Genomic DNA, 17,242 nt, shown 5'->3' with positions numbered 1-17,242 from the left:
TATATGCGACCGGAGGATCATACAAGTTGTGCCTCTCATCTTAACATCGTTCCCCAGGTTGAACGGACAATCATTTCGACCCGCGCTATCATCATCGGTGGGTAAATGACTTTAAGTTTAAACCCCTGGGCACGAGAGATGCTACTGTAGATAAGCGCCAAAAGTCCTCATTAAGACTCCTACTCTCTGTTCTTTTATTTATTGGAAATATTGAACTTAACCCAGGTCCGGGCAAAAATGCTTTTATGTTTGCTTTTTTCTATTTTCTGGAATTTTATACTCATGTTTTAAATAACGCTCTGGGCATGGATGGACGTGCAGGTGTCCCTCACATGGATTTATCTCAATCGCTGTGCTTTCAACAACCTGTAGGCACATCGAGTATATCTCAGTTGCCATTAAATTCTCTCCCTGTTACCCCAGGCTTTAATTCTAAACCTGTCAGAGCACAAAAAAGACCATCATGTCTAAAAATAAATCCAGCTACTTTATGCCAACTTGGTAGAATTAGAGGTTTCAAAGTTTGCCATCTAAATATGAGAAGCCTTGTTCCCAAACTGGATGAATTTAAAATCATGCTTACACAAACAAAAGCTCATGTTATGGCAATATCTGAATCATGGCTGACTCCTGTTATATCGGACTCATTTCTTGCGATTGCAAATTATTCATTATATCGCAAAGATAGGGCTGATAGAACCGGTGGTGGTGTTGCTCTTTATGTAAATAAAAAATATGCACATTCTTTAGTAAAATTATCAACAGTGTCAGAGTCACTTCAATTGGTTATTCATTTTACAAATCAATTTTCAGTTACTATTATTGTCACTTACAAGCCTCCAAATGTCAGTCCGACAGCATACTTATCGCAGTTCTCGGACTTAATAAAATCAGTTAAAACTAAAGAGCTTATTATTCTTGGTGACATAAATTTAAATTGGATTGATAATTCTTCTAAACTTTTGAAAACAACTGCCATAAAATATGGCCTGCATCAACTAATTAAAGAACCCACCAGATTTGGTAAAACGCGAAACTCTATTTTGGACCTTATTTTTACTAATCAACCCTCCAAGTATGGCATATCAGGAGTGATAAACACAGCAGTTTCTGATCATTCACTCATTTATGTCATTAGGAAATGTTTTAAACAGCCAAAATGTCACATAAATAATTCTATTAAAAAAGTACCAAATTCAAAATTGACTCTGTTTAACGCTGAATTTGCAGATACTGATTGGAGTAACGAGATGTTTTTGCAAAATCCAGATTGTGTTCTGTCGAATTTCCATAGGAGAGTGGAGACAATACGTCAAAAATACACAACTACATGTAAAATACATATTAGACAAAATACAGTACCTTGGTTGACTCCTGATATTTTACAGCTTCTAAAAAAGAAGGCCTCTTCCTTGAAAGCCTTCAGATTATTAAAAACACCTGAAGCGAAACTTATTTTCACACAGATGAGAAAGAAGTGTAATTTTGAATTACATAAAGTAAAACAGTCTTATTATGAAAATCAAATTAGTCGAACAGTTTCCAACCCAAGAACATTATGGCGCACATTGAAATCTATAACTGGTGAAAATAAAATCAATAATAATAATAGTTTACAAATATCCATAAATGGTACTCTTCTTACTGATCACGATAAAATTGCTAATTCTTTTAATGAGTATTTTATTGCATCTGTACAAGAATTATCTTCTAAATTTACTATTCCTCTGTCTCTCGCATCAGTACCAGCATTATCTCAGCAATTTTCCTTTTCTGAAATTGTACAAAATGATATACCTAATAGGCCTATTTTGTTTTCTCTGAAAGCTTCTCATGCTTGTGATACAAATAATTTAAACATAACATTTCTTAAAACTCATGCCAGTACTCTTATACCACTAATTCATCATTTAGTTAATTTGTGTATTCGACAATCAGTTTTTCCTGCCATGTGGAAAACGGCCCAGATCACCCCGATGTTTAAATCTGATGATCCAACTAATATCTCCAATTATCGTCCTATTGCAATTCTGCCAACCCTTTCCAAGTTGCTTGAAAAAATATTATATAATCAACTAATTAACCACCTTGAAAATAATAACCTGCTCAGTGATTGCCAGCATGGTTTTCGACCCGTGCGCTCAACTATGTCGGCGTTGCTGCTTCTCACTGAGCAAATACGTGCGTCTTTAAACAAGGGGCAGATTACTGGAGTTATATACATAGATTTTCAGAAAGCTTTCGATACAGTCAATCATCAAATTCTGTTAAACAAACTTCATTCTTTTCATTTGTCATCTTCTGTAATAGATATGTTTACGTCATATTTAAGTGATAGATCTCAGACTGTAAAAATCGGCACAGTAACATCACAGCCTCGAGTGTGTTCTATGGGAGTTCCACAGGGCAGTATTTTAGGTCCTTTACTTTTCCTTATGTATATTAATGATCTTCCCTGTGTTTTGAATTTCTCGAGTTCTTTTCTATATGCTGATGACACTGTTATTTTTCTTTCTGGTTCAAATATTGATTCAATCAATTACAAACTTAACACGGATCTGCAGCATTTACAGAACTGGCTGCATGAAAATCATTTAACACTTAATGTCAAGAAAACACAATGCATGTATTTTTATTCATCCAGGAGACAATTATCCATATCCAATCCTATCACTTTTTCTAATCAAACGCTTTTAATTGTATCAGTATATAAGTATTTGGGAGTTTATCTTGACTCTCATCTTACTTATCGAGAACATGTTCAAACCCTAACCAGAAAGTTAAATCAAAAATTATATGTTTATAGCAAAATTAGACCATATTTGTTGCTTTCTGTTTCAAAAACTTATCTTCATGCCATCGTTCTGTCCACTTTGTCGTATTGTTTACCTGTTTGGTCACTAACAACAAATGAGATTATTGAACCAGTAATAAGCCTTTATAATAGAGCTCATAAGATCCATGTCAGGCTACCAGGCTGGACTCACCACTGTACTGCACTATCTTTGTGTAATGCACTGACATTTCAGAATTATAAAATAAGCCACGGGATAAACCTGTTTCATCAAATCACTAATGGACACACTGTAACTGCTTTAACCGAATGGGCTCCGAAACTTAGCTCAAGGTCTGAACGCACTACGAGATCTTTTACAAATGGATTATTGCCTTTACCGGCTTTTAGAAATTGTTATGGGCAGAGATCTTTTTTTCTTGTGCTAACTAAAAACTGGAATGAGATCCCACAGCACATCAGGACTATCACATCAAGAAGACTATTTAAAAAAACATTTGCTCAATATTTAATGGACAGGTATATCTGTGATCATTGAGATGGTTCTATAGCCCCCCTGTCGCCCATATCTTGGTAATGTGTGTCTGTTGTTGTCTTAAGATGTCAAGTGTGTGAGCTTTGTTGTGAATGTGGTTATGTTCTGCAGAGCAGGAACCTGCTGAAAATCAGTTGTATACTGAGCCAGGCCCGATTGTCCTTAATCTTTTCCTGTTTTAAAAATAAAAATAAAATAAAAATAAAATAAATAAAAATCGTTCGTTCGCTCAGCCCATTTCACCGCGGACAGTTTTTCTAACCTGGTGCAAAATCAAGCAAGCTTCACTCAGCGTCTAAAACTGAAGAAAGGGGCAATTCCAAGTATATTCCTGCAAGCAGTAAGTAGCGATTTATCCACTTATTGACTGTTAAAACAATTTCTGATTAAATTGAAAGTTTCTTAGAGAGACAGCATTGTCTAGATAACGCAAGATGCTAGTACAGTAACAATAGGAAACTCCAAGTACCACATAAAACTAAATAGTGTGTCTAATGACAAAGGTTAATATTATTTTGTATTATAAAATACAACTGTAGCGTATGTCATATATGTTATTTTATTTGCTCACTCGGTCCTTCTAGCTAACGTCAACTTTTCCACCATATAAGTTAAAACGATAGTCATTTGACGAGGCTTCTATTCATTTTGTAAAAAATATATTTATATTTTTCAGATCTGAAGTATGTTTTTGCATGCTTGTATTTCAGAGTACATCACATTATATAAACGTGCAATATTGTTGACGAAGAAAGACGTTTAAAAAATAAAAACTTAAAAACAATAAGCACTGGTTTTGGTTTTGTCGGGAAAAAAGAAGAGGGCTCGAGTGTTTGTGCATGCGGTTGCCAGATTTCAGTAATTTAAATCCCCCAATCAGAGCTTTTCTGTGAAAAGAACACATATACGATCCAGTGTTTTACCTAAACATATGCAATCTGGCAACCAAAAGCTCTCTCTCTCTCTCTCTCTCTCTCTTTCTCTCTCTCTCTCTCTCTCTCTCTCGGCGCGTATGGTCGGAAAACAACAATAAACAAGGAAGCAGCATTTTAGCAATCTCCATTTGAGATGTACTGCATAAAGTGTCATTCAGTCGGCCTGTGTTTTGTCAGGAGTTACGAGCCGCTTCGCTGAACAACTGATCTTGTGTAAGATGCTGAAATAAGGCAATATGAGCAGAGCTCGACATTAATATTCATGAATATTCATCCCTTCCAAATAAGGCAATTTATAGGGTTGTAAATGGATCTGTTAAACTGTATCTAGACAATTTTTGCCCTTAAATAAGCCACATACCCTCTATGTAGATATCAGAGAACAATTTAACATATTGTTTCAACTCATTCAAGGGCAACTTTAAGAAAGCATTCAGATCATTGAGCTATTAATGAAACATTCAGATCATTGAGCTATTAATGAAACAAATAATCTTGATGAAGAAAATCATTGTTTTAAAGACGCTTTATTGCTCATATCCATGAGGAGGGTAGTGTGACCCTTCCGGGAAACATAAAAGTGTTTGATGAGTGTTCACTCACATAGTCTTATTGTCCCCAACTCACCCAAGCTTGGTTAGAGCCCAAAGTATACCACTGGAATTTGCCCCCCTTTTCTCAGATCTGAAATTAGCTTTATTATTTACATCTTTTACATTACATGATGTCATTATAAGAGTTGATCTCAGATCAGCATTAAAGGGATAGCATTTTTCACCCCCCAAAAGAATATACGGCAAGTGTTCTATAAAGACATTTTGAACATGAAAAGCAAGACAGCTGCAGAAGTAATACGGCAAAGATTATGTTTCATATAAATGATATGAGAAGAGATGGCCTGGAGACAGCTGGACATCCCTCCAGTTTGACACAGCAAAATTTTACTACAGAAATCTAAATTGAGAGGATCAAACTGAATCGTGTCTAATATTATTACACTAACATTCAGCAGTAAACTGTAGATTATCCCTATACTAAACCTCACACAAATATGGTGTTAGAATAAAATTCAAAACTGACGTGTTAGATAGGACATCGACTGTCCGAAAACACAGACAAAAATTACAGAGCCATTTGTAACAGAGTAACATAAACGTAACGTCTTGCTTCTAAATGTACCTATACAGGTTAAAGAACACTACATAAGGTTGGATTAAGCTGTATTCTTAGACACTATATCTGTCAAGACGATTATTTCAGTACAAACATAAAATGCAAGAAAAAGTACTGTCAACCCAAATGTTCAGTTGCCCAAGAGTTGCATTAACCTCGAGAGTTCATTTGAGACAAACGGTCCATAAAGCAACGATCAGTTTCTGATGCAGGGGTCTGAAACCTCTTTCACAAGAACAAGCAGGTAATGTTGGTGCCTTGCGCTAAATCCTTTTTTTCTCTTCAGGTTCCTTTATTTAGAAAAATAAAAAAATGCTCCAAGTTTCAGAGCTTTATAAGGTATACAAAATATGCAAAAGGAAGAAAAGATCGGACTGAGGTACCCTGTTCTTGAGGTAGTACGTTATATTGTACTGGTTCACACAAAGATGTGTGGACTTTCGATATATCATTTTCATGTCTCAATCATGTTTAATTTCAACGTTACGGTCTATGCTCGTGTTTAGACAGTACAGTACTGAAATGCTGGTTGTTTGCATTTGATCAGTCAAGAAATACTAAAACCAATATTATTGAACAGTTTTTGTGCATGTCACCTATATACATTAATATTCCATTATTCCTTTTCTAAGATGCAACATTAAAAGGCTTGATGTAATTTTTATCCTTCACCAGTCAAATCACCTTTATATAATAACAAACAATGGGGAAATGTCTTTACAAATAATAAAAAACAACAACACATCACTTTTGCCTCGGCTTTGCGCTCATCTTTTGTCAAAAACGCACAAAAAAGACATTTTTGTCTACTCTGTTGTAATGCAAACATGCACTTGCAGTAAATTCTGTGCACTCATCTGAGAACACAAGATCAGAGGGGGAATAGAGAATCATGTTTGCTACACAGAAAGTACATGTTTGCAGAAGGCATTCGCATCATATACATTCACGAGTGTTTGGAAGACCTAAAAGGGCTCCCACGGGCTCCTGTTACAGGACATACAGAAATTCTGCTTGTTAGGGTCAAAGGTTCAGGTTCAGTAAGTTTTTTTTAAAAAAATTTTTGAAAGAAGTTGATTATGCTCACCAAGGCTGCATTTATTTGATCAAAAAGACAGTAATATTATGAAATGTTATATGTTTTCAATTTTTATTTACATTTAAAATCCCATGAGGGAAAAGTCAGAATTTCACATGACCCTTCAGCAATTATGATATGTCAATTAGCTGCTTTAATATTTATTGTTATTATAAATTTGTAAAACAGTTGTGCTGCTTTTTTTTGTTGTTGGTGGAAACCATGATTTTTTTTCTGAGTTTTTGGATGCATAGATAAGTTGATAAGAACATTTATTTAAATTATACATTTCAAATTAACATTATAAATGTATTCACAGTCACTTTTAAAGCATCCTTGCTGAATAACATCATTAATTTCCTTTTAAAAAAAGAAAAGAAAATCTTACAGACCCCAAACTTTTGAACGTTAGTATATGTTAATAGTAAAGGTGTGTGTAATATCTTACGTGGGGAGTACAGGATGTCAACATTAGATACCCAAAGTTAGATCATCTAGGATTGGGAGTATAGTTTTTTAGGTTTTATGCACATACAGCTCTCATTTTGTGTGAGGAATAAGATGGGAACAGGGAAAAAGAAAAAGAAATATAATAAAAAAAGAGAACAGAGAACAGGGTAGCAAGCAGAGGAGAATGCTCAGACTCAGCAGTAGAATAAAGAGGAACTGGAAGTGAAATGCTGGCGCACAGTTAGCTCTCTACTTATCATGTACGTTCCTTTGTAACATCACTTAATACTTTTAGATACCGTGCTGTACAAATTAGTTACTAGAAAAAGTCGACAAACAAATCTGATTACTCACATTAAATAGCCTGAAATTTATTTCCAAAGAAAATTCTGTTGAATAAACCTATAGACTTTTTTGTTTAGATTCTTATTAACATTTAATAAATTAGTAGACCTAATGAACAACTAGATCTGCAAGTCTCTAAAAAATCTAGCTGCTGTGTGCCTTCACCTCATCCAACACTCTCAATCACAGTGCTCAAATCCTCTATATAGTCTCACATCAGCTTAATCAGTAATAAAAAGAGCTCAATGAAATATCAGGTCCATCTCATAATAAGATCTCTCTGACCTGATAACACTCTCGGTCGCCTTTCAGGTTCATTCTTTTCCACACGACTAATTGTTTTTGTGCTTTAAGTTCTTTGGTTGTTTTTTTTACTGCTGGTCCTCTTCTTCAGCTTCTGTTTTCCACTCTGTCTCACTCTCTCTTTAATTGGTTCTTTCTTTTGTTGATTTCGATTTGTCCTCGCATGAGCTACATTCATTAGCTGCTGCTTGCTGGCATCTGCTGATCATTTTGACGGTTGTGAGGATGTTGGCACCATTTGCTGTTGTTTCCGCTCTTGCTGTTTGACCTGTTGTACGATCTCTCTGATCTTGCGCTGGACCGTCTGCAAACAAACACACAAAGAGTGCAAATGCATCATTTACATGAGCTAATATTGTAAGAACCTGAATCAAAAAGTTATGCAAAATATAAATAAAGTAGCACACCTGTCTCCGCCTAACCATCTATAAAATAAATTGTCTAAAAGAGGAAACTCAAAAGTACCAGTACTTCGGTAACAAGTTGATACCAAGATGGGAAAAAAGGTGGCAATGAATTTACGAATCTTACTTGTGACAAAAGCTTATCTCAAGAATAGTAACTATGTCATGTTTATGATGCTTTGTAATTAGGACCAAACAATAATTGTACTAGGATGCTTGATGAAGAACTACAATTAATACTTGTTTTAAGTAAGATAATTTCCACCACACTTTATAGACTTAATTTTACACTGATATCCCGATAGCCTTTGGCTTGTTCAGTCAACTATATTACTGCCCGCATTGACAATATATGATAATTGAACTGAGCTGGATGAAATCACCATTTTCTCCAGAGCAGCTGTATTGCCGATTTAAATTCTGTTGCATTATTCTGTTGCTTTACACTGTGAAGCTGCTTTGAAACAATCGGCATTGTAAAAAGCGCTATATAAATAAAGGTGACTTGACTTGATCACTGACCTTATTAGTTTTTGTGGAAGCTTAAACATGCGTGTGTGACATGCGAGTACAAACCATATTGTTTCTTGTGCATCAAGCAAAAATATTTAAACTGTTTATTATTTGATGAGCTCTATGTATGTGCATTGATCAATGTTTATGTGAATAAAAGGCTTAACTAAATCAACTGTCTCTTTTAGAAGACTTGGAGTAAACTAATTGACTCATATACTGTAGATTACTTGTGATGTCTTTATGAATTTTTGATTCTTAAAATTCCAGGTTGTGTGGACTTTCAATGGATGGACAAAATTATGAGAGAATCTGAAGAATGACAATAAACTTGACTTGGTTTGAAAAATCAAATAAACTGTAACCAGTTTAAGGCCTGTATTAATGCCAAAAATGTACCTGACTGGCTAAGAAATGTCCAATAATCTTAACAAACACTTCATCGTTGTCATCTGGTGTTTGCTCCCGTGGTACAATGACCTCGGCACTGGTGAGATTCTGTAGCTCATTGACCTGTGGGTGGCAAGAGGTCAGAGGTTAGAAACACAGACCCCATTTAGACCTGATATTAACATTGAGATCAAGTAAACAGTGTTTCCTCTGTTTAAACTAAGGAAGGGCAATGATGTTGTCCAACAACCGACTACTGAGGTTGACTAATTACTTAATGAAAGAACCTGACTAAAATGAAAATGAACATATGTGACAATTCATGTTTGTTCCCAGATTAACATTTGGAAATACATTTTAAAAGCAAGATGAGCTGTTTATCTCTACTTTTCAGCATGCAGAAACATATTCAGTGATGCAGTCCTTCAAAATCCGATCACAAGTGAAGACATTCACAAAACATTCTTAAGAATAAAATTATTCTTAACTGCCAATTTCTTCTTATTTTCTAGCTTAAGAAAAAATATAAGATTATTTTGTATTCCCCAAAACTTTTCTTGAAAATGTTCTTATCTTTTTTCTTCAGATTGTTCTTAAGATAACATTTAAGAAGTATTCATATTCCTGAAAAGAATGTTATTAAAAATCATTGTAAATAACTTCTTAAAGTTAGGATAACCTCCAACCTATCTTAGACTCAGATGTAAGAAGTTTAACAAATGTATTATTATTATTGTTTCAAATTTTTGCATTTGCATTATTGCATTACAACATAACAGTAGCTAGCTAAATATAACTAATAGTACCATATGGACGAGTATAAAACGAGCAAGCAGCTCACACCAACCAGCAAGACAATAAGTGGACGAGAAACTCCACGTAATTTAAAAATACTACTAGACTTTTTCAGGCGAGAATGTGCTTTTTTAAAGTCTTTAAATCTGTGGTTTATTTATAAAGAGAGTGCCTATTTGACAATTGTATCTGGCGTTTTCAGAGTTGTGATCAGCGGATGTTCAGCGCTCGTTAACCCACCGAGAGCAGCCTTTTCGGGCAGTTCTTCTGACATCTGCCGTGGGTTTGAATGTCTCTGAGATATGATTCGTCTTGTGTAGATCTAACGGTCAATCTTTGGTACCCAAGCAGCGTTCTTCATAAACGGCTTGACTCATATAAAATACAGATTTTACCGACATGGCAGATTAAAAACACAACATTTAGTGATTTACTCCCGTCAAGCCAGTCACAACAGAAATAGGCTGCACACTTACTGTATCTACCATAATCTGCGGGAAGCGCAAAAAGACGGGCTTGAGGTGTTTTTCATTCAGTGAGTCTTCAGTAATGCATTTCAATAAAATAACACCAAATAACACCATTTATTTTCTTCTTAAGTAAAAAATTAAGATGTTCTTAAGAAAATATTGGAGAACTTCCAATAGAATCGCACTTCAACATTGGAACATTCTTATGAACTTCTTAGAATTTATCTTCTTTCTTAAGAAAATTTTCGTGAATCCGGCCCCTGGTGTAAATAGCAATCTGTCTTCCTTGGCTTGTGATTGGATCACTCGAGACAGATGTCAAAAACGTTTAAAAACCACATACCGTTTTTCCACCCTTCCCGATGACTCGTCCGGCAGCGGATGAAGGTACTTTTATATGTGCCTCCAACTTCACCTCTTCCTTAGATGTGAAAAAATTCTCCTCTTTCAACTTCCCATATATCCTCCCCTGTGCCTACAGCCACATATACACAGATGAGAAAAATGAGAAATAAGGGTTGACTATAGAAATCGGTGTAAGACATCCTTAGAGCTGGGTCCTGCCTGATGGAATCTGTATCCTGAAGAACAGGAGCATAAACGACAGAATTATGGCTTTTACCTTGAACTGAGCCTCTGGTGGTCCAGTGATGATGACCATCCTCTCAGGCTCATCAGGACTGTCTGGTGCAGCAATCTGAAATGACACAAAACAGCACTTTCTTTATACTCAAATACTTAAATCAAGACCCTCGTCATTCCAAACCTGCCAAACCATTCATTCATTTTCGTAACACAAATTATGATATTTTTATTGAAATCAGAAAGCTTTCTGACCCATCCTCCAAGGCCAAGTGGCTCACACCATGCAGCACTTCCGGGATCTATGGCAGAACGCCGGCTCAATATTGGCTGAGCAACACAAGCATGCGTTGTTGTGCTTATGTGTATTGTATAAAAAAGTGACACGAAAGAGAAGAGATTGCTGAATAAAGATGTTATTTTTGAGCACAAATAGTGTTCTCGTCGCTTCATAACCCAAAAATGAAAATTCTGTTATTAATAACTCACCCTCATGCCATTTGGCCAACTGAAATCGGCCATCAGTGTATAAGTCGTTATTTAGTTGTTGTTTTTTTGCGCACAAAAACTATTCTCATCACTTCATAAAATGACTGTAGAGCCACTAGTGAGATGGGCTTTGTAATGACGTCTTTAGTGACTTTTATGGGTTTTGGGAGAAGAAATGTCATTGTTGCCAATGGAGGCCTGTCTGAGCCATCAGATTTCAACAAAAATATCTTCATTTGTGTTCCGAAGATGAACGAAGGTCTTACGGGTGTCAAACGACATGAGGTATTATTATTTATATTAATGATATAATTTTTATTTTTGTGTGAACTGACCCTTTAAGGTTAAACCACTGTAGTCACATGGACTATTAACAATATTTTTACTAACTTTCTGGACCTTGAAATAGTCATTTTGTTGCTGTCTATGTGGGATCAGAAAGCTCTCGGATTTCATCAAAAATATCTTAACTCATGTTCCAAAGATGTAGGTCTTATGGTTTGACCATGAGGGTAAGTAATTAATGGCAAAACTTTCATTTTTGGGTGAACTAACCCTTTAAACCGCTACAAGTGTGTAATACAATAAAAAGAAATTATAGATTACTAGAAGCCCATTAAGAAAACGTATATAGCTAGTTTCTGAAGCAATGCAGAGTCAGCCATAAAGAATGTGTTGTATAATTGCTTTGCGTTCTTGTGTTCAATTGATTATCTGGTGCAAATTTACAGAATGATACAAGTATTGATTATCTTCCTGCCATGTTTCATTATTCTTTTTCTATTCCTATTTGGTTACCTTGCTACAGTAGCTGAAGCGGAACCAAATACTTGAAAAAATATGTTTAACCTTGATTTCAAAACAAAGTTTATGGTCTAAAGCAGAAGTTCTTAAAGTCCTACTTAGTTGCCACTGATATTAAATACATTTTTCTAGCACATTTAGTTTTAATCCAATTTCAAAACACTAACACTTAACATGATTTGGATTTTGGTCCAATTTTGAAGGTTTTCTTAGTCCTGAATAACAAGCCTTAGGACACAATCTGGTCCACTCCAGTCTCTCATTCAAGTCTCATGCAAAACTAGTTAATTTTCGCAATGAGAGAGAATGAACTACAGTTGGACCAGCATGCAATTCAAAGTGTCTCACTTTTATTGAGGCTCCAGCGAAGTGTGCCAGCTCTTTAATGTGCTGTCCTTTCTTCCCAATGAGAGCTCCTACTGCTGGAGTGGGGATGAAAAGATAGACCACTTCCTGTTCAACAGACTGAAACACAGACACACAACAGCCTTTACTTCTAGTAGTCAAGTTTATTTATATAACAACGTTTACAATATAGATTGCTTCAAAGCAGCTTTACAGTATTAAACAGTATTGGTGTCACAAATTTGTTCGAACAGAATGCAATAATTTCAGCTATACAACTTCTATTCGATCTATATAACAGCAGATTTACATAGATAATGTACTAGAAATTGCATTTTTAGAGGTAGCAAAATTCTGTTCAATCCTATACTAGCTAAGATTTATTGACAGTATCACAGCATCTTTGAGCAGAGAAAAAAACAGAGATAACCAGATTACTAAATAGTATAATTATTCAGGTGGATGAATTACAGAACACACACGTCTGTTCTAAGACATTAGATTGCATCTTTTAAAATGCATAGTAATAAATATATAGAATACACATATTTAAAAAAATCTGTGGAAAGTGAAAATTAATCTTTGCATAGTTTTCAGTACATTTTTTTTTGTATTTCAGTAAGGTTGGGTTTAATACCATTTAATATTAACAAGATATGACCTTTAAAGTGTTGGAACGTAAATTGAATAGAGGAATAAGATGAATATCAATTCAAAGAAATTCAACAGCATTTCAATAAATCAGCTCAACAAACAAATAGGCAAGAACAGAGTTTAGTTTACTAAAAAAGTATAGTGGAAAGTAGACAAAAAGCAAAGTGTGTGTGTGGAGGGAGGGAGGGGACTTTTAAAATTATTATTAGAAATTGATATTAACCAAAATTAATACTTGCTGTAAAAGTATTGTCCATTGTTAATTCAAGATACCTAATGCTTTAACTAATCTTAACACATTGAACCTTGTTTTAAAGTGTTACTCGTGAATGTTAATTATAAACATTTTCATTTTTAAGTTACATACTTAAATATAATGAAACATTTTTAATTAATAGAAGGTGTTAAAAATAGTTTTAGCTCAATGTGACAAACTAGTAATCTGGTGATAAATCAATCAATCAATCAATCAATCAACTGTATTTATATAGCGCTTTTACAATGACAATCGTTTCACAGCAGCTTCACAGTGTTAAACAGGACAATATTGCGACATTTTATGCAGCATATATCTAATTGAAAGGCTTCTTATGAGCTTCAGATTGTCACAATATACAGCAGTGTGCAGAGAAATAATAGAAATGAGAGCTCTTTTGAGATACACAAATAATAAACCACTACTCACTTGCTGAAGAGATAATGCTCCAGAGGAGGGAACCCCATACATGCCCCCCATTACTGAAGAGGGTCCCTATAGTGGCAAACATAACCACATAGCATGTGGTGAAATTAATGTAACTCAAAACTACAAAGCAAACTGATGGCTATTAAAGAGAGAATGCACACTAAGATGAAAATACAATTCACTGTCACACACCCTTTACACGTCACATTCTTTTTTAAAGTCACAGTCAGGTGGTATGTAGCACATCCTGATACTCACCAGCAGGGGGCTGTAGTTGGCTGGGGTGGACAGAGATCCACGAAGACCAGAGGCTGGGGGGAGGACAGACAAGCCAGAGGAGAAGATCCCCATCGCACTCAGGTTTAGACCTGGCATCATGTTAGACTGCTGCTCAAACCAATATGTAGAGAGATGGGAATGTGAGCCATACAGTCATGATATTAAGTGAGTGATAACTCAATCTTGCTCATTTTTACAGGTTTATGTGAGGTAACAGTTCAGCAAATTAAAGGAGTTAATGCCTATTTACATTTAAACTCTGCCTGATAATCACTGCCTGTCCAGGCAAAACGAGTTTTGCTTTACTGAGATTAAAGAAAAAGGATTAAAGCCTGACACCGGCACTGTTAAACCCAAACACTGTGTAAGAACAATTAATCAACATGCTTGCCGTTTATCCGTTCGTTTAAATCAAGAAAACATACCTCAGAAAGAAATGAAAACAGAAAAAATGATACATCATACCTAAATATGGTGGCAAACTAGTACATGTAAAATAAGAGATTAAAATTCGTAAAGCAGTATATAAACTAATTATTGTAAACTATAAATCAACTATTTTTGTCTTGTTTACTATTGTATTGGTACCTCTAAGAAAAATCAACTCTACAAAATGCAATAATCAGTCATTCAATAACTTATAGCAATAATAAATAATTAAACTCATATCAATATTTCATGTCCATGAATTAATTTAGTTGGTAAAGTGTTTTCTCCAAAATGATGTCACGTTATATATTTGTGCATGTTGGAAGATCTGTGTCCTTAAAACTGGATCCTGGTTCAGCAATGTTAGTGTATGTTTTTTTATATTTGATGACACACAGAAAAGAAAGGACACTCTTTGGGTAGTTGTTTGACTGCATTCCCAGGACAAGGCTGGTATTTTTCTACAATGTAGTTTTAGAATTACACATTTTTAAATGAAATACAGCTTTACAGTTCAACAACCAACCCAAAGCGACTTAAATATCTCTAAAAACAACTGACAGACATAACCCGAGTTAGCCTCCATCCACCAATAAACTGTGACCTCTAATGATTTACTCACATTAAGCGAAGCTACATCATTCTCATGGGCTTCTGTAAGTTTCTTCATGATCTCCACTTCTGCATTACAGCACTCCTCCACCCCACCTCTCACCGTGATAGTACGTTCCTGGTTATATATTGTCAGGTCTTGTAATCTGCATAAAATGAAGGAAATAAGCACTGTCACTTGAGATGAACATTCAACATGTGGTGTGAATTGGCCTTATAATGAGTCATAGAATCTTTGACTCAAATGATTTGTTCAAACGGCTGATTCATTTAAGAATGAAACACGTGTTGCTGTGAGATGTGCTATGGTTTTGCTGTGATCTTTCTTTGGAAATATTTTTGCTGCTGAAATAGTCAATATTGTGTCTAAAATCTAAGTGACTACTTGTTTATAGAACTGATGCATGAAATACACTAATCAGGCATGACATTATGACCTAATATTGTGTTGGTCCCCCTTTTGTTGCCAAAACAGCCCTGAGCCCTGACCCATATAAGTCCTGTAAGTAAAAAGGTAGGGCCTCCATGGATCGGACTTGTTTGTTCAGCACATCCCACAGATGCTCGATGGGATTGAGATGTGCTCCTCAAACCATTTCTGAACCATTTTTACTTTGTGGCGAGGCGTATTATCCTGCAGAAAAAGGCCACAGCCACCAGGGAATATCATTTCCATGAAAGGGTTTACATGGTCTGCAGCAGTGCTTAAGTAGATGCTGCCCCAGGACCCAAGGTTTCCCAGCAGAACAATGCCCAAAGCGTCACACTGCCTCTGCCGGCTTGCCTTCTTCCCATAGTGCATCCTGGTGCCATGTGTTCCCCAGGTAAGCGACGCACAAGCACCCAGCGATCAACGTGATGTAAAAGAAAATGTGATTCAGACCAGCTCACCTTCTTTCATTGCTCCGTGGTCCAATTCTGATGCTCACATACCCACTGTTGGCGCTTTCGGCGGTGCACGGGGGCCGGAATGGGCACCCTTACTGGTCTGTGGCTATGCAGCCCCATACACAACAAACTGCAATATTTTGTGTATTCTGACACCTTTCTATCAGAACCAGCATTAACTTATTGAGCAACTTGAGCTACAGTAGCTCATCTGTTTGATCGGACCAAACGGGCCAGCCTTCACTCCCCACGTGCATCAATGAGCCTTGGCCGCCCACGACCCTGTCACTGGTTCACCACTGTTCCTTGGACCCTTTTGACAGATACTGATGACTGCAGATCAGGAATACCCCACAAGAGCTGCAGTTTTGGAGATGCTCTGACCGAGTCATCTAGCCATAACAATTTGGCCTTGCTCAACTCTCTCAAATCCTTATGCTTGCTCATTTTTCCTGCTTCTAACACATTCTAACACTTTGAGGACAAAATGTTCACTTGCTACCTAATATATACGACCCACGAACAGGTGCCGTGAAGAAGAGATAATCAGTGTTATTCACTTCACCAGTGGTCATAATGTTCCAAATGTGATTTTGCAATTTATTCAGGAATACAACACTCTTGTTTGTGTGATGTTGCCAACTGTATCATGTTATAAATTTAAAAAATGTCACATTTTGAATTACCATAGTATGCTAATTGAGTTTCTTTGAAAATATTCTTGAAAATAACGCTTTTAAAATTCCCTAATATTTCTAGGTTTTCCATGACAGTTTATTAGTAGGATTAGTTTGTGTCTCTAAGCTAATCTGAAAGGAGTGGATTCTGAAATCCACTGCCACTTATATTTTTCCTAATTTAAATTATAATCAAAGCATTAATCAATAATCATCTTCCTATATTATTATGATTTTTAATTATTCATTCCAGTTATGATATTTAATCAAGATAACCACTGATTGTTTATTGTTTCTTCATATTCTTTAAAGCTTGTATTTGGTCTCTGAGAGTCTAGTCTAGAGATATATGATGTGTCACTAAACTCTACTTGATAGCAGAACATGTAGTTGTGTGTTTGGATTTTGGAGGCATCACACACCCCTAACATGCCAGGAGTGCAGTAACAGTGCTTACTCACATAGCCCACTTCATTTTATATTTTAGTCATTTTATATTATTTACTTTAACTGAAACACTAAAGAATTATTGTGAATACTGTCTGTACCTCTTACTGAGAGAAAGCACATGTTATCAGTATGTTTTGGGAAACTTTCTGGTCAAAACTGAATC

General features: G+C 35.7%; 1 protein-coding gene across 3 annotated transcripts in view; it reads right to left on the bottom strand.

The window, feature by feature from the left end:
• Positions 1-4,775: 4,775 nt before the first annotated feature.
• Positions 4,776-17,242, bottom strand: part of igf2bp2b (insulin-like growth factor 2 mRNA binding protein 2b) — a 57,571-nt gene continuing 45,104 nt past the window's right edge. For all 3 annotated transcript variants that reach the window (XM_067441492.1, XM_067441493.1, XM_067441495.1), the window contains 8 exons: positions 15,075-15,210; positions 14,003-14,131; positions 13,745-13,810; positions 12,409-12,525; positions 10,808-10,882; positions 10,529-10,660; positions 8,930-9,043; positions 4,776-7,917 (listed from right to left, as the gene is read on the bottom strand). In XM_067441492.1, the coding sequence (XP_067297593.1) occupies positions 7,819-7,917; positions 8,930-9,043; positions 10,529-10,660; positions 10,808-10,882; positions 12,409-12,525; positions 13,745-13,810; positions 14,003-14,131; positions 15,075-15,210 (868 nt within the window). In that variant the 3' untranslated portion in view covers positions 4,776-7,818. The remainder of the gene's footprint in view (positions 7,918-8,929; positions 9,044-10,528; positions 10,661-10,807; positions 10,883-12,408; positions 12,526-13,744; positions 13,811-14,002; positions 14,132-15,074; positions 15,211-17,242) is intronic.

Source organism: Pseudorasbora parva, chromosome 4, assembly GCF_024679245.1.
Source record: "Pseudorasbora parva isolate DD20220531a chromosome 4, ASM2467924v1, whole genome shotgun sequence".
Taxonomy (NCBI): domain Eukaryota; kingdom Metazoa; phylum Chordata; class Actinopteri; order Cypriniformes; family Gobionidae; genus Pseudorasbora; species Pseudorasbora parva.
The sequence above is the reverse complement of the archived record's forward strand: the minus strand, read 5'-3'. Positions and strand labels throughout refer to the sequence as shown.